The 17,241-nt window shown below is 55.7% G+C and overlaps 1 protein-coding gene across 1 annotated transcript in view; it reads left to right on the plus strand.

Annotated features, from left to right (window-relative positions):
* LOC128946192 (serine/threonine-protein kinase pim-1-like) overlaps positions 1-9,862 on the plus strand; it is a 40,497-nt gene extending 30,635 nt beyond the window's left edge. The window contains exons 2-6 of the mRNA XM_054290080.1: positions 7,741-7,975; positions 8,099-8,149; positions 8,354-8,720; positions 9,337-9,513; positions 9,756-9,862. Of these exons, the coding sequence (XP_054146055.1) occupies positions 7,741-7,975; positions 8,099-8,149; positions 8,354-8,720; positions 9,337-9,513; positions 9,756-9,862 (937 nt within the window). The remainder of the gene's footprint in view (positions 1-7,740; positions 7,976-8,098; positions 8,150-8,353; positions 8,721-9,336; positions 9,514-9,755) is intronic.
* The last annotated feature ends 7,379 nt before the right edge of the window (positions 9,863-17,241 follow it).

Raw genomic sequence — 17,241 nt, forward strand, 5'->3', positions numbered from 1 at the left:
CCCCAGCATTTCTCACCCAGCGTTTCTGTGCCCTCCCTGGGCTCCCTGCATCCAGCGCTGCCGGCTCCTGGCACACAGAGGCAGGGTAGGAGCCCACCCTGCCAAGGGGCTATGGGCAGGGTGGGGGCTGTGATGGCTTCTGAGCTCAGCAGCTGCTCCTGGCATGGTTCCATGGAGACCGAGCACAGCAACGCTGCTGAGCATTGTCCCTGCTGAGGGTCACACACTGCTGGGGCACATTCCCTGCCTGCAGGATTGCTGAGCATTGTCCCTGCTGAGGGTCACACACTGCCGGGGCACATTCCTTGCCTGCAGGATTGCTGAGCATTGTCCCTGCTGACACACTGCCGGGGCACATTCCCTGCCTGCAGCATTGCTGAGCACTGTCCCTGCTGAGGGTCACACACTGCTGGGGCACATTCCCTGCCTGCAGCATTGCTGAGCATTGTCCCTGCTGAGGGTGACACACTGCCTGGGCACATTCCCTGCCTGCAGGATTCGTGCCCGACCCAAGTGCTGCACTTGTGTCTCCAGCGTTGCTTTCCAACAAAAACGGGAATGCAAACTGTGCAGCTCATGGTATTTTAGAGTGTCTAAAACTCATTGATCTTAGAGGTGAGATGCATTTGGAATTAATGGCATGGAGAAGTAGTGTAAGATGGAAAAGGGGAGCACAGAAATAAATTGAGGAAAACATTTCACATTATTTCTTTCCATTTTCATTTCACTTCTGGAAAGCTGATTCAGTTTCCCAGGAATCTTCTCTGTAATCCTGTCTGCTCTTTTCAAAAACATTTCCTGGAGAATGAGGTCGAGCTCCTGCCACAAGATGTGCCACCAACTGCGGCTTCTCTTGGCTTTCCACACTGTGCCTGCAGCAGGACTCTTGCAGCAAAGCAGGACAAAGGTTTGGAGAACTTGACAACTTGTCCTTTCTTTTGCTGGTGGACTGGGGAGTTGTGCCATTGGTGAGGTTTTCATTGTTACTGTTCCAGGCTAAGAAAACAGGAGGTGGTACCAGGAATTGTTAGGGAATACAAGCCTGGCTGTAAACTGGGGGCAGCAGCACTGCAAAACACCTCTGGGCATCTCTGTTTCCTGCTGCTGGGAAGGAGCCATGAAGCGAGTCGAGAAGTTCTGGTTTCTGTTTCTCCTGGTGGATTTTTTAGTTTAATTCCACACTGCAGAGGCAATTTTTGGGATGGCCTCTGTCAGCTTATTCTATTTCATCAGTGCCAGCAACAGGGCTGTGTTTGAGCACTGCAAATGTGGCCTGTGAGGCTTTAATTCCCCTCACCTTAGTGCTTGGGGTTGGTGAGCATTCCAGTATCTGTTGATCTTTATGCCTGCGACAAAAATACTGACTTCACTGTCATGAAAGCACTGTGGGTAGCACCACCTGAAAGCGGCACTTGCAGTTTCATGGATAAAATTCAGGTGGCAAGCAGAAGAGGGCCAAGAGTAGCCATGATCCCCAATTCCCAAGGCAAAGGCACCAGCAGCCTCCTGCTGCCACCTCAGGGTGAGTAAAACAGCGCTGTAAACAGCTCTGGAATCCGATCCTTTCTTCCTCTGAGGGCTGGCTCGGGGCAGCACAGGCGGGCCCTGAGCAGTCAGGGCTGTGTGTGGGTGCTGGCTGCTCTGCTCCAGATTTGAGCTGGAAAAAGCCCTTGGGAGCCGAGGCAGGAGCAGGCAGGAAGGGGCCGGCGCTGCTGCTGCTCCTGGCCGGTAGCCCCGGCTGGGCCGGGCCGGCGCCCCCTGCACTGCGGCTGCTGCTGCTGCCAGAGCCGGGCGGGACTCGGGGACAGGGAACGGACACGGGGGGACAGCAAAGGCCTGGTGGCTGCAGGGATGGTGGCGCTGGGGCCAGCGCCAGCACAGAGCTTCAGCCCGCAATTAACCCTGAGGGAAATGCTGGGCAAAGGCTCCATTTCAGCATTTCTGCACTCGTGGCTGTGAAAGGACTGAAATGAAAGGAGAACAATCAGGGCCCGACACCTTCTCCTCTGGGAGGAGCCCCGCGTCTGGGGCTGTGAGGGGCCATGAGGGACTGTGAGGGGCCGCGAGGGGGCGTGAGGGGCTGTGAGGTGTCACTCTTGAGTCGAGAATGTCACAGGAACCGGCAGGAGGCAGTTGTGCAGAGAGAGTGAAAGAAGGTTTTATTAAAGAGAACCGTGCGGTTTTTCTAGAGAAACAGAAAGACAAAGTAGAACAACACCACCAGCACATTGTTTATACTTAACAAGTTATCACATCGCTACCATACCCTAAAAATTCTCACATGCTGCTGTGAGAAACACTTGCTGTTTCTCTCTCTCTCTGTTCCAGGGCATCCACAGTGAGAGGCTGTGAGGGATCTTGGGGAACTGGGAGGGGCCATGAGCTGTGGGAGGCTGTGAGGGGCCATGAGGGGCCATGGGGAGCTGTGAGGGGCCATGGGAAACTGTGAGGGAGCCCTGAGGGGCTGTGAGGGGCCATGAGGGGCCATAAGGGTCTGTGAGGGGCTGTGGGAGGCCAGGCCCCTCATGGAACCAAGGATCCATTGTGACTGCAGTACCAAGGAAATCACTGTTGACAGTACAGAACCTCATGGAACCAAGGGGCCATTGTGGCCCAGCAAGGCCTTGTGGAACCAAAGGGACCATGGTGACACTATGGAACTTCATGGTACCACAGATCCATTGTTACACAGCAGCCACAGCAGGGCCCCAGAACCAAGGAGACCATTGTGACACTGCACAACCTCATGGAATCAAGGCGTCCATGTTACACTACTGAACCTCATGGAGCAAAGGGTCCATTGTGACACTGTGGAACCAAGGAGACTGTTGTTGGCAGAAGGAAAGCTCATGGAACCAAAAGTCCATTGTGACATTGTGGGGTGTCATGGAACCATGGAGACCATTAGGACACTTCAGGACCACTGGAACCAAGGGGCCATTGTGACACTGCAGGGCCTTGTATAACCAAGGGGTCCTTGTAGCATGGCAGGGCCTTATGGACTCAAGGGGATCAAAGTGACACTGTGGGGCTCCATAAGGGGCTGTGGAGCTCCATAAGGGGCTGTGGGGGCTCCATGAGACCATGGGGCCATTCTGACCATGTAGCCAAGGATACCGTTGTTACACTACAGAACAAAGGAGGCCACTGTGAACCAGCAGGGGAACCCACTGGGACTATTGTGACACTTCAAGGGCATTGTGGAACAGCAGGGCCTTGTGGAAGCGATGAGACCATTGTGACATCCCAGGGCCTCATGGGAGCAGGGGGCCATTGGGACACTGTGGGTCCCCATGGAAGCAAGGGGCCAGTGTAACACATCCAGGCCTGGTGGAACCAAGGGGCCACTGTGATCCTGGGGAACCCAATAGAACCAAGGGGCCATTTGGAGACTCTGTGACCTCATGGAAGCAAGGGGCCATTGTGGCATTGTGCAGTCCCATGGCAAGAAGGAAACCATTTGGACACTGCAAGGCCACTTGGAAAGCAAGGGGCCATTGTGCCACTGCAGAGCCAAGGAGACCATTGTTATATCACTGGGCCTCATGGAAAGCAAGATCTGTGGTGATCCTACAGGGCCTCATGGAACCAAGGGGCAATTTTGATGCTGCAGGGCCCCAAGGAGGCAAGAACATGGAACAGGTCTGGGTGGCTGGGCCTCCTGGGGGCTGCTTGACTGGTCCAGCTGGCCTTGGCATGTTGAGAGTTGCTTCTTATCAACCCCTGAAACCCTGGAATTCTGTGCATTCCTTCCTGTGGGAAAGAACTGTCCTTCTCCAGGGGTTCAACGCTGAAATTGGGATTCCACCTCCAAATTTGATTATATCCAAGGATTATTCCCATATGAAACCTGCCAGGACAGACTGCTCTGGCTGGCCTTGGCCTCTTGGGGGCCACTCCTCTTCTGCCTTCAAAACACTGGGGGCCCGTTCTTTTCTTCCCATTGAAAAAAACACTTTCAAGTCCAGCCATCCATGGCCAAAATTGAGAATCCACCTCCAAAATTCCTTATACAGTTTTCCAATGGTACCTCCCAGACAAAAGCTGCCAGGGTTGTCTAGATTCTCTTGGCTGCCCTGGTGGCCCTGGTGTTGCTGCAGGGCCTGAGTGCTCTCGGGGCCAGGCGCAGCCCTGGGGGTGGCAGTGCCGGGGCTGCAGCAGGGACAGGCCATGGGCACTGATAGGGCAGTGCTGACGCCTCAGCCCAGGGCCTGGGGGCTCCTTGCCCAGGCTCTGTCAAGAACACGGCCAGGCCAATGCTCAGCACAGAAAACTCTGTGAACAGCCCCAGGCTGGCCGTGGGCAGGCTGGGGGCAAACAGCATGGCTGGGGCTCTGCAAGGGCCCTGAGGCAGATGGGAAGGGGCAGCAGAGCAGGGGCTGGTCCAACCCCAGTGCGCTGGACAGCCCAGGGCAGCGTCCCTAAGCATTCTCATGGAGCTGCCAACAACATCCCCCCTCTGCAGCCCTGGCCTCTCCCCCAGCTCACACAGGTGCCCCATCCCTGCAGGCACAGACACGGCAGCACTGGCTCAGCAGCCCCTGTTTGCATTGCACACAGCAGGGGGAGCACCCCCATGCTGTTGCTGTGGGGACATGAACCTGAGGGAGCATAAATGCCATCAGCCCCTGGGGCCAGCAAGGGCTGGGGGACACCAGGGAAACCACTCAGCTTTGTCCTGGCCTTTCAGTCAGCCAGAAAGTTTGTTCCCATCAGCTGGGAGTTCCCTGTCCCACTGCAGACACTGTTGCTCAGAGCCAGGGCTGCCTGGCAGCCACCCCCAAACTGCCCTGAGCATTTCCTTGGCTTCATCTTTGCTTTCTTTCCTCTTCCTGCTGCAAATTTCTTCATATTGCCCACCCCTGTTCCCTCCCCTGCAAACAGCCCATCCCTGTTTGCCCTTTCCCACTCTGGCCCCGCTCCCCATTACAGTTCCTGACTTGGCCCCATAAACGTCCCTTGGGCAGCAGGATCATCCTACAAGTGCTGCAGGAATTGTCTGCAGGCTCCTGCAGCGCCTGGTGCTGCTCCCTTGCCAGAGATACCCCAGACCAGGGGGGCACATCTGGGCTGCTGTGTCTGGCTCTGGGGCTCCCTGTTCTGGGCAGTGAGGAGGAGCTGCAGAGGCTCTGCAGGACTGACAGGATGGGCTTTGGGGCTGGCAGGAGAAGCTGAGTGACCTGGGCTGCTGGAGCTCCTGAAGAGGAGGCCCAGGGCTCCTCCTGCAACTGCTCCAAGGGTGGTTTCAGAGAATCCCAGAATCAGCAAGGGTGGAACAGGCCATGGAGAACATCAAAACCACCCTGTGCCCTGACACTGCCTTGTCTCCCCTGAGCCTCCTCTCCTCCAGGATAAACAACCTCAGCTTCCTCAGCAACTCCTCACAGCACTTGTGCTCCAGACCCCTCCCCAGCCTTGTTGCCCTTCTCTGGACACGCTCCGGCCCCTCCATGTCCTTCCTAAATTGGGGGCACCAGAACTACAAACAGCACTTGAGGTGCTGCCCAAGCAGTGCTGGGCACAGGGGAAGAATCCCTGCTCTGCTCCTGCTGGCCACACCATTCCTGAGCCAGGCCAGGAGCCATTGGCCTGCTTGGCCAGCTGGGCACTCTGCTGGCTCATGTCCAGTCTGCTGTCCATCAGTCCCTGCAGGTCCCTTTTTGCCTGGCTGCTGTCCAGCCCCTCTGGCACCTTGTGGAGGAAGGGAAGGGAAGGGAAGGGAAGGGAAGGGAAGGGAAGGGAAGGGAAGGGAAGGGAAGGGTCCAGATCCAATCCTGCCTGAAATGTGGGGTTTGCTGGCACTGCCAGTGCCTTGACCTGAAAATTTCCCTATTCTGGCACAGCCCAAGTGCAGCAATTTGCTGGCACAGAAATCCAAAACCCGGCAACTTCCTGCTACTGGGTCTGGCACCTCCCATATCTTGTGTTTGCTGCCCCAGTACCCAGATTTGGAAATTTCCTGGTGCCCGCACAGCCAAAGTCCAGTGATTTGCTGGCACAGAAATCTAAAATTCGGAAATTTCAAGGTTCTGACTCCAGCACCATCAAGATCTAGTGTTTGCTGAGACCGCCAGTGCACAGATTTGGAAATTTCCCGATGCCTTCACAGCCCAGGTCTAGCAATTTGGTTTTAGCTAGCTTAGGAAGAGAAGTTCTTTTGGACTGTGACTTTCCTTTTTCTTGGAATTGTTTAAACCTGCTCTGGACTGAAAACCCAGGAAAACACCGGCAGCTCACACCTGTGGCCCCCCGAGCTCTGGGACGCTGCATTCCAGCACCAGAGGGACTTAGAAGAGATCGAGTGAGCCAAGTACAACCCACAACAAGGACTTTCTGAATTTGCCATCTCTTCAGCACTGTCAGAGGTTTGATTTAATATTATTCATTTTTCATGCTTGTGAATACTTTACTTGTTTAATAAACTGGGGGTTTTTTCACTTTTGTCGAGGGAAGTCTTTTCCTGACCTAGTAGGGGGAGGGGCCATTTGAACTTGCTTTCTAGATGGATTCCTTTTGGAGATTTCCTCCCAAAATTTGCCCTAAGCCAGCACAAACAGTTACAATGAAAATTGCACCACTGGCATAATTTCCTGGTGGCAAATCTTGTGACAGAAGCTTGACCTTGTTCTCCATGAGAAATTCTTGGGAAGAGCAGACAGGAGAAGATTCCTGGAAAACTGAAACAGCTTTCCAGAAGTGCAATGAAAATGGAAGAAACAATCCAAGATCTTTTCCTCTATTTATTTCTATGCTCCCCTTTTCTATGTTGCATCCCAGTAATTCCAGATGCACCTCACCTCTCAGATTGGTGACTTAGTGATTTTTAGACACTAAAATACCATGAGCCACACACAGTTTTCCTTCCCCTGTTTTTACAGGAAAGCAACACTGGAGATGTAAGTGCAGTGCTCGGGTCAGGTAGGAATCCTACCTCAAGGGAAGGTGTCCTGACAGTGTTTGACGCTCAGCAAGGACAATGCACAGCAGCAAGCGAGGGGATCGCTGTGCCAGAGTGCAGGAGTCAGGGCTCTGCATCTGGGCTCAGTGCTGCAAATTTCCCGTGTTTCGACAGACGGAGGGGCTGTCCCCGGGGCGTGCGGGGCTCGAACGTGGGGCTCGTGGGGCAAGCAGGGAACGGACACAGGGACGAACGGCCCCGGTGCTTCAGTTGCAGCGGTGGCAGCGGCTGCAGCAGCGGCGGCAGCAGCAGAAACAGCGTCGGCAGCAAAAAGAGCACAGACCCTAAACACTGCTTCTCATTCTCATTCTCATTCTCATTCTCATTCTCATTCTCACTCTCACTCTCACTCTCACTCTCATTCTTCTCTCTCTCTCCCGCTGTCGGGCGCCCTTCTCTCAGGGTCCCTTGCCCGGTGTCCCTCTCCTCTCCCCGCCTCCCTCTCCCCTGCCGGACCGGGCCATGCCCCCGGCCCGCCCCCGGCCCCGGGCGGGGCTGCCCCGAGCCCGGCCCCGGCTGTCCCGCCGCGGTCTCGCCTCCGCCCAGCTCTGGCCGTGCTGGCGGTGGCGCTGCTGGGCAGGCATCAGTGCCTGGTGCGGGGGCGGCATTGCCGCCCTTCGGCTCCGCCTGGCCCGAGCCCGGTCCCGGATCCCAGGCAGGCTCCAGTCCCGACCGCGGCCCCGGCCCCGGCTCCTCCCGGGGCCCGCGGAGGACACACACAGCGCGGCCGCTCCCACCGCCTCCGCTGCGGCTTCCCCGGCCCGAGCTCTGCCGCTCGGCAGTGCGGCCTCCGGCCCCAAGCCGCCAGGGCCCGGGGCGGGTGGGGATGCCGGGCTCGGGGTGGGTGAGGGGCGCTCGGGGGCCGTTGCTGGCCCCAGGCCGAGCGCTGACAGCCGCGTCCCGCCCGCAGGGAAGGCGCAGGAGGCCCTGCAGGAGCGGTACTGGCTGGGATCGCTGCTGGGACGCAGCGGCTTCGGCAGCGTCGTCGCGGCCACGCGGCTCTCGAACGGCGCTCCGGTGAGCGGCGGGGCCGGCGGCGGGCGCGGGAGGAGGGGGCGGAGGAGGAGGGAGGAGGAGGAGAAGGTCGGGGCGCGGCGGGACGGGCGGCGAGCTCAGCCCGCTGCTCTCCCTCGCTCGCAGGTGGCCATCAAACGCGTGCCGAGGGATCGCGTCCGGCACTGGGGCGAGCTGGTGAGTGAGCGGGGCCAGTGGCAGAAGCCAGGCCGTGCCAGGCAGCGAGGAGCCGGGGCCCGGCAGGGTGGGAGCCGCCGTGAGCCCTGCGGGGAGAGCGGGTGTGGGCTGAGCGGGGCGTGCAGAGCATCCCGGGCTGGTTGAGGGCTTCACGAGCCCCGGCACGGCCTTAGCCCCACTGACGGCACCGCGCTCCTCACGCAGCCCGACGGTACCAGCGCCCCACTGGAGATCGTGCTGCTGGACAAGGTTTCCCGTGGCTGTGCCGGTGTCATTCAGCTCCTGGAGTGGCTTGAGCTCCCTGACAGCTTCCTGCTGGTGCTGGAGCGTCCGGAGCGGTGCCAGGAACTCTCGGGTTTCCTGGCAGAGCGGGGGTTCCTGCCGGAGGAGGAGGCGCGGGGGCTGTTCTGCCAGGTGCTGGAGGCCATGCGGCACTGCACCACCTGCGGGGTCCTGCACAGGGACATCAAGCCCGAGAACGTTCTGCTCGACCTGGCCAGCGAGCAGCTGAAACTGATCGACTTTGGCTGTGGCGCCTTCCTCCAAGACACAGCCTACACCCAGTTTGCAGGTGAGCCCTCGCAGGGGATGCTCCTGGGCATCTCGTGGCCCAGCCTGGGTGCTGCACTGGGGCTTCCCGCTATTGCAGCCGGGATGGGATTGATGCTGGAGCCAAGTTGATTTGGGTGGGGTGCGAGGGGGGCCAGCTCCCAGCCCTGCTGACAGCCTTCAGCACCCACTGTGGCCTGGGCTGGGGCTGGAGCTGGGGCAGCCAGCCTGACACAAACCCCCATGGGGGTAGCAGAGAGGGGGGGTCTGACCCCATGCCCCGGATGGTTTGGTGTGCAGGCTAGGAAGGGCTTGGACTGCTCCACTCCCCTTGGTTGCCTTGGCTTATTAACATTTTTGGGGGCCATGCAGGTGGGGAGGAGAGTGGGTTTTCTCCACTACTGGGTGGGTTTTTCCTTTGTGTGTCATGGTTGGGCCTTCCTAGGGTCTCTTCTGCCCTCTTCCAGGACCAGTGGCTTCTTTTCCAGCCCCGAGTTTGTGCACAAGTCCCAGGTGCTGGCAAGAGGGCAGCGCTTACCCCATGTGCCTCTAGGGCAGTCCCCACATGCCCAGGGATGCTGGGGCCAGGCTCTGGGAACAGCAGCATCCCCCTGCTGATCTCTGTCTGTGTTCCACAGGAACCCTGTCCTACAGCCCACCAGAGTGGATCCAGCACCAACGCTACCATGGCGAGGCAGCCACGATCTGGTCCCTGGGCCTCCTGCTGTGCCACCTGGTCATGGGGAAGCACCTGTTCAGGAGGGGCCAGGAGATCATCCGGGGGCGGATCTTGTTCCCACGATGGCTCTCTCAAGGTGGATCCTCATCTCTGGGCACGGGGGCAGTACCATTGCTGGGAGACAGGAGCAGGCTCATGGGCATGCCGCTCTGGCAGCTGCTGAGGAGGTGGCACATGTCCTGCTCTCCTGCTGTCCTCCAAACAGAGCATCCATGGGGAAGTTTAGGCCCAGCTCTGGGCATACCCAGCATGGCCTGGGCATGGGAACGGGAGGGCAACTTCTCCAACTGACTGATGATTTCTGGTTTCTCTCCCCAGAGTGCCAGGATATCATTAAGAGGTGTTTGTCCATGCAACCCTTGGACAGGCCATCCTTAGAAGAGCTTTTCTGTCATCCTTGGGTGAAGGGTGTTCCTCTGCCCTAGAAGATGGGAGAGATCCACATGCACATTTGGATCCAGGGGCCTGGCAGGTACCAGCTCCATGCATCTCTTGGCAATCAGTGGCAAAGCAAACCAGGCTGGTTTTGTCCTGCCTGTAGCTTTCAGCAGGGGTCAGCAGAAGGGAATAAGCAGCTCTTGGGCTGGAGCTGAGCTGCAGACCTGGTGTGGCAAGCACTGGTGGCCACCATCCCCCCTGGTTTTGTTTGTCCTGTTCATGGATGGCTGGGGCCCTGGGCAGAGCCCTGGCAGCTTGGTCTAGCCCCAGGGAAGGAGAAGGAGCCCCTGGAGAAGCTGTTCCAGGTGGGGCTGCTGCTGGAGACACCAAGGACAACCTCAAGGATGACAATCTCTTCCTTGGCCTGGCCAGCTGAAGATGATGGACTTGGATTCAGGCACCTTCTTCAAATCCAGGCTCCAGGCCCAATTTGCAGATGAATCCACAGGTAGGGGGATGCTCCCTGATCTGGGCATGGCATGGCCGGGCACCAAAGTTTCCCCCTGTGCAGGGCAGATGCAATGAATTCTTCAGTCAGCTGCCCAGCTGCTTTTTGGCTCTGGGCAGCTGCTGAGGGCTGGATGTGCCCTGGCTGGCTGCAGGCTGGGCACATGTCCTGCCCTCCTGCTCTGCTGCCAAAGGCAGCAGGGATGGGCAGCTCTGGGCACAGCTCTGGGCACAGCCAGCATGGCCTGGGCACCGCAGGCCTTGGCACAAGGGCACAGGAGCCCTCAGCTGACGGGCGGTTTCTGCTTTCTCTCCTTGCAGCCGGGCTCTGCGGGTGCTGAGGCTGCTCTGGGCTCTGCCAGGGCTCTGCTGGGCTCAGCCCTGGGCCCAGCTGGGCTGGCTCTGCCCTCACATTGCTCTGACAGCTTTGCATCAGACGAGCCTGTTGCGAGCACAGCGCCTGAGCTTTCTGCTTTGGCAAGTGAGTGATACTCTGCTGCAGGCCCAGAGATTGCAGCTGGGGACACACATCCAACTGGCAAGGACCCAAACTCTCCAAAGCCCCAGCTGAAAACCTGGATCTGCACAGGGTGTTCTGTCTGTCACATTCTTCCTTCTTGATTGGCTGGAATTTTGCAGTTGCACTTTCTTCCTCCTCTAGCAGTGCCAGAAGTTGGCCAAAGCTGGTGAGTGGGCCGTGCTCCTGAGGCAGTGCAGTCTGGAGCTGGTGGATGGAGAATTGCCCTTCTGCACTTCCAAACCAGAGCAAAAAGCCGTAAGTGGGACTTTGTGTCTTTTAAGAAATCCCTGACAGTTTCAAAAGGAATGTGCAGCTCATTCCCAGGCTGAGAAGGAAGGTCATCTTGTAAAGGATTTGGGCTTTGACAGAGTTTCCATTCCCAGTCCTGCTTGGAGCTGGAATGGCACAAAGCAATTTCTTCTTGCTTCGAGCACAATTTAAAATACCAATGTTGGAAACAAAGCCCAAAATCTTTTAAGAGGCTTTTGAGGTCACAAAGATGGATCCATGCCATCAGCACATTTACAATGGAAATAACTGACTTCTCTTTTTAAAAAGATCATTTACCTCTTAATGCAAAGAATGTAACTTTGCATTTATGTTTGGTTTTTTTCAATAACTGTATGTAATGTTTTTTCACTAACACTTGGATTTTATTCTTATCTTTTACAAATTTTCAATTATTTTTCCTTTTTCCTTTTTTTCCTTTAAATAGAAAACATGTCCTGTCAAAGGAATGTCCTTTGCTCCTGGTTCCCGTGTGGAGCAGCTTCTTTCCTGCTGGCTGTGCTGCTCCGGCAGAGCCCGGCAGCTCCTGGCCCTGCAGGGCTGAGGCTTTTCCCCATTGCTGGGCACAGACTGATGGAGCAGCACTGCTGAACTCGGGCACACAGAGGGACCAGCAGCAGCTGCCTTTGGCAACCTGAGGCTCCAAGGCCCAAACTTTGAGCAGCCAGGGCTGGAAGAGACTGGCAGGATCTGATCCCTGACTCTGGGCCAGGGCTTCACAAATGACCCCACAGTAGCAGCAGCAGCAGCAGCAGCAGCAGATGGAGCTGACTTTGAGCACAGCCCCTGCCCCTCTTCCCTCCCGTGTGCAGCAGTGTCACAGCAGCCTGAGGCACCTGGGAGCCCCCAGTGCCAGCAGGGACTGGAGATGGCAGCCCTGGGCTCCTGGAGGCTGTGCAGGGAACGGAGCTGGGCACTCCCTGTCCATGGGGAGCTTCCAGATGGAAAAGGCTGCTGTGCCCAGGCAGCTGCAAGGGCACAGAAAGGAGGCTCTGGAGCACTGGATCTGTGCCAGTGCCACAGTCCTGGGCAGCAGCCAGCGAGCCCTGGGGGAACAGAGGGCACAGCAAGAGGGACAGAAGCAGGCAAGGGCAGAGACTGGAGAGAGCCAGGCCCAGGAGCAGGAACAGCTGCTCCATTGCACTCTTGGAGAAAGCTCTTGGCTGGTTCAAAGCGGTGAAAGGCATGAAGGGCAGAGAGGAGGCCACAGCAAACAATGCTCCTGTTTGCACAGCCTCCCCTCTCCGTGTCCCAGAAGGGATTACATGGACTGGATTCGTCGTTCCGAGTCGTCTCTTTCAGCATGAGCAGCTCAGCACCAGGAGCTGAAGCCTCAGGCCACAGGAGCTGGGCAAGAGGGAACTTTTGGAGCAAAGGATTGCTGCTAAAATAGCCCCAGTTGAATGCAGTGGATAGAATCATGGAATCACAGAATCGTTTCTGTTGGAAAAGCCCTCTGAGCTCACCCAGTGCAGCCGCTCACCCAGCAGTGCCAAGCCCAGCAGTAAACCACGTCCCTGAAGTGCCAAGGCCTGGACACCAGCCCTGAGTGAGGCCTGGACAGCAGGCCCTGAGCCAAAGGTGGCCTCTGGATGAACCTTCCAAGCAAAGGTTATCTTTGTATCTGCTCCCTGATGAAATATGCATGGTCATTGGCAGTGTGATAGATGTAGCCACTCATTAGTGATGTATGTATTGACCTTTGTGTATTTAGAAGCCAGACAAGGCCATGAAATCTGACATCTGGCCTTGTTTGGGGCTGTATGGTCAAAGTCAGCTTCCTTGGTTCCTCCTTGAGCCGTGGCCAGGCTTTGGGAGGGACCCAAGAGGAGGATGAAAGCAGATGTTGCCACACTAGCAGTGCTGTCAGTTTGTTCATTCAGCACTGTCAGAGCTGGGCCCTCTCCCAGCGGGGTTGGAGCCTCAGCTGGGGCTGGAGGCACCTGCAGGAATTCCCAGTGCCCAGGAGTGGCTCTGCAGCCCTTGGCTGTGACAGCTTCCCCAGCTGCTGTGTGGGTCTGGGGGATGGTAAAGGCTGAGGGTAAATGCTGCTGGATCTTTCTTAATCACTGCAGGCAATCTTTGGTGGGGATGGTTGGGTGCATTGCTGAGCTGCTCCTTTTGTGATTCTTTGCTGCTCTGAACTGCAGGAAATGACACCGATTCCTTCAGTTGGAGTCTTTGCCTTTGGTGCTGACTTTGGCCACTGGTAAAACAAAACTGGCACAGTCTGGCCAGATCCCAACAAAATGTCACTTGTCCAGTGTCAGTGTGAGGAATCAGTCCTATCAGAAATTCCCACCTGGGAAGCCCTTCCCTGGAGTTCCCTGGCTCTGGAGTGGGCTGAGGTCAGAGCCCCGTGGGAGCAGTGGGGCAGTCATGTAAAAGAAGTTGCACCCCTGGATGGCTTCAAATGCACCCAAAAATTGCATATGGAAAAGGAAAAAACCTTGTGAGTTTGGGCAGAGAAAGATGAATTTATAGGAAACAGCACCTTCAGAAGGAGCAATTATTGTTGGAATGCTCCCACATGGAGCAAGAGAAGAAGGTTTTAATCTTGAGCTGAGATGGACTTGTGCAAGTGAAATATCAATATCATAAATAACTATATACAGATTTATAGTATATTAAGGCCTGAATATATGTCTATATATTTTTATATATGTCTATGACTACATATCTATATTTCTATATCAATATGTACATATAAAATAATAATAATGTGAAATAGTGCTGACAATACTAATTTGGTAGCTTTGGTTGCTCAGGGATGTAACACTAAGTATCCTATAGAACAGGACTGGCCAGGACCCTAATGTCAGTGGTCAACTTTGTGAGATTGTATACAAGGGATAAAGGAGGAAGTGAGGAAATTGGCGATTTTTACAGGGTTTGCTGATACTGTGGTGCAGAGTGCTTTGTCTATTCCTGTGAAAAATACAGTGTTTTTTGCCTGCAGGGTTTTTCATGTACCCGACTATGCACAAGCTGCAGGATTGGTTGAACAGGTGAAGGGGTTGTTAAAAGAGCAGCTGGAAAAATGAGGAGATGGGAACCTTTGTCCATGGAGAACCCATCTCCTAGATGTGCTCCATGCCCTTCACAATGGCTCACTGGGAAAATGGAACCCCCTGGCTGTGCACTGCTGCCCCCAGTTTGCAAATCCAACCATGGGCAGTGAGACTTGGGCTGCCTGGGAAATTGTTCTGGCTGTGATGGCCCCTGGCAGGGCCAGCCCAGAGGCTGCAGGGCTGGGCCTTCATGCATTGGAATTCATTAGGAAAAATTTAAAGCAAATGAGAGCTATCAGTACTGAAACAGGAATTCAGATTGCTCCAGGACACTTTGCTTTGGTAACTGCTCCCTTGGAGCTTGGCCTTGCCAAGTGTTCCTGTCATGGCAGGAGGAAATGATGCAGAATGTCAAGGAGAAATTACAGTAATTCTGTTAAACAATAGTGACCAGGACTGGATTATTTAACCCTGTGACAGGGTAGTACAATTATTGATACTGCATTTTTAGGAATGATTGTAAAAAAGGGAGATCCAGCTCCACTCACCACCGTTTGTGGAGATAAAGGGTTTGGATGCAGCAGCCCTAATAATGGAGCCACAGTGTGGGTCCGGAGGCCAAAAGCCCCTCCCGAGGCAGCTGAAGGAGCAGCTCCTAGGAAAGACAACTCTGAGTCCTGAACCCTGGGCAGGAACAATGGGAATGTGTCCCTGCAGCCAAGGATTGTGTGTGAGAACAAGTAGATCTGCCAGGATATTGTTTTACACATCCTGCCAAACCAGATCTCCCTGTTTGCCCCAAGGGCCCCTTTGGAACATGCTCTGATCCATGGGGCTCTATGTGAAGGCTGCTGTGACACTGAGGGACTTGCATAGGAATTCCATCCAGGAGCCTGGGTGCCCCTCAGGGACTGGGACCCGGCCCCTTCCAGCCAGAGGAGAAAGGGGCCCCCAGGCCTTGTTAGCTACAGACAGTGTGGTAAAGCTGAACAGCAAAGGGCCTGGGGGCATTATTCTGGAATTAAAAAGGTGCCAGCTCCATGGACAACAGAATTCTTGTTCCTAACTCGAATGAGATTGAAAAAAAAGAATGAAGAACAGTGTCACTAAAGTACTACTGATGTCTGTAAGGTGTACCTTGACAGTCAGCCAGAATCTTTGTCTGCCACAAACAAATCTGGTGTTTCACCAAGGGATTGGTCATCAAAATGTAATGATGTGTTATGATGGATTGCTGAGCTTCTTTTGTAATTCTTTGCTAATGATGATGTGCTTTGCTGAGCTTATTCTTTTGTAAATCTCTGCAGCTGTGCATGATATAAATGACACAATTCCTTCAGTTGGTGTCTGTGTCTTTGGTAGTGACACTGCCCACGGGTGAAACAGGGCCCCCTCTTGCCTAAGGGTTCCCTGGGAAGGCAAAAGCCCTCACTCCAAAATTTCCTCCCTGTTCCCCCCCTTCATACCCTGAGCATGATGTGCTCTGGTCTGGGGTATGCCCGGGGGCAGTTGGGGTCCCATGTCCTGGCTGTGTCCCCTGCCCAGCTCCCCCGCAGCCCCAGCCCCTCCCCAGCATGGCTGGACGAGGGGCAGGACAGGCCTTGGCTGTGCTGCAGCTCAGCAAGAACAAAACCATCTCTGCGTGCTCAGCCCTGTGCTCAGCACCCGGCCCAGCAGTGTCTCAGTGCCAGGGGCTGTGCCCTCAGTCCCTGCCAGAGGTTTCCATGGCAATTGCCAGGCCAGGTGACCCAGGTGTCCCCCCAGTGCCGGTTGCCATGGCAACAGTGCCCAGCCCTGCCCCTTTCTGTCTGGCTGACCTGGCCTTTGGCCCTGGCTGTGCCAGTGGCTGCTGGTTCCTGGTGCCTGAGCGGCCAGCGCGGCACAGGGCAGGTGGCCATGGCACAGCCCCCAGCAAGGGATCCCCTCTGGCTCTGGGCACTGACACCAGCCCTGAGCAAGGGCCCAGGGCAGCTTTCCATGGCCACCAACCACCACAACGGCTCTGAGCATTGGTTGCCATGGCACCAAACCAAGGACTGGGTCCCCGTGGCTGTTGCCATGGCACCTGGTGGCACCAATGAGTGTCACTGCAATTGTATCTTGAACCGCTTTGTCCCAGGGTTGCCATGGCAGCCGAGGACAGCAACAGCTCTGCAGGCAAATGGCCATGGAACCTGGCTGTAGAAATGGCTCCTTGGCCTGGTTTCCAAGGAAACCTGAACTGATGGGGGTTGCCATGGGACCCAAACCCAGCAGTGGGGTCAGTGCAGTGTCCGTGGCAACAGTCCCTTGCAATGGCACCACTGCATGTTGGGATGATGATCCACCCTCACAGCTGGCTCAGGGCAGGTCTGGAGTGCTCCTGGTGGCAGCTTGGGCTTGGCACACACTTGAGGAGGATGTCTGTTTGCAGTGGGGAAACTCAGGAGTTTTAGATTGCTTTAAAAATCAAAGAAGGAAAATCCCTCTTTGGCTGTGTGCGGCCACTTCTCCAAGCAAAGCAGGTCCTAGGTGAGTGAGGAGAGACATGATGGGCTTGGGGAATGTGGAGCAAGGTGGTCTACACTGGCTCAGAGCTCAAGGCACCGCTTCTCTGAGCAGGCCAGACCTCCTTAGGAGAGTCCCTGGATCAATATCAGTCACTGAATGCTGCAATCACCTCTTGTGTAAGAGGAACAGCAATAAAAGACACCCTTTAAAATAGGACTACATATTTCCTGGAAGCTCTTTGAGCTGTTTCTCCATAACTGTCAAAGGAAAACCTCCTAATGAACTACACTGGAGCAGAGGGAAATCAAGGCAGAGCCAGGGTTTGTCAGGACTTGCTTGATCCTCATGAGCCTCACTGTGCATTTGGAGTGAGCCCTTGAACCTCAGGGCCTGGGAGGAGATTGCACAAACCTTGCCAGGAGTCAAAGGCAGAGGAAACACCCAAAGTGTCTCCAGGCATTCATGGCTCCCATGAGGTCCCTCTCCAACACAGGCTCCTTATGAACTCCTTGCAGGAGAGAATTGGTGGCCAGGATGGCAAAAAAACCTCTCAGACAGTGTGGAAAGGAAAATCCAAAGTACCTTCAACACCTTGAGTCTCAAAGCATTA

Source organism: Melozone crissalis, unplaced genomic scaffold, assembly GCF_028551555.1.
Source record: "Melozone crissalis strain CALT ecotype California unplaced genomic scaffold, PUWL_Pcris_2 ptg000077l_1, whole genome shotgun sequence".
NCBI classification, from domain to species: domain Eukaryota; kingdom Metazoa; phylum Chordata; class Aves; order Passeriformes; family Passerellidae; genus Melozone; species Melozone crissalis.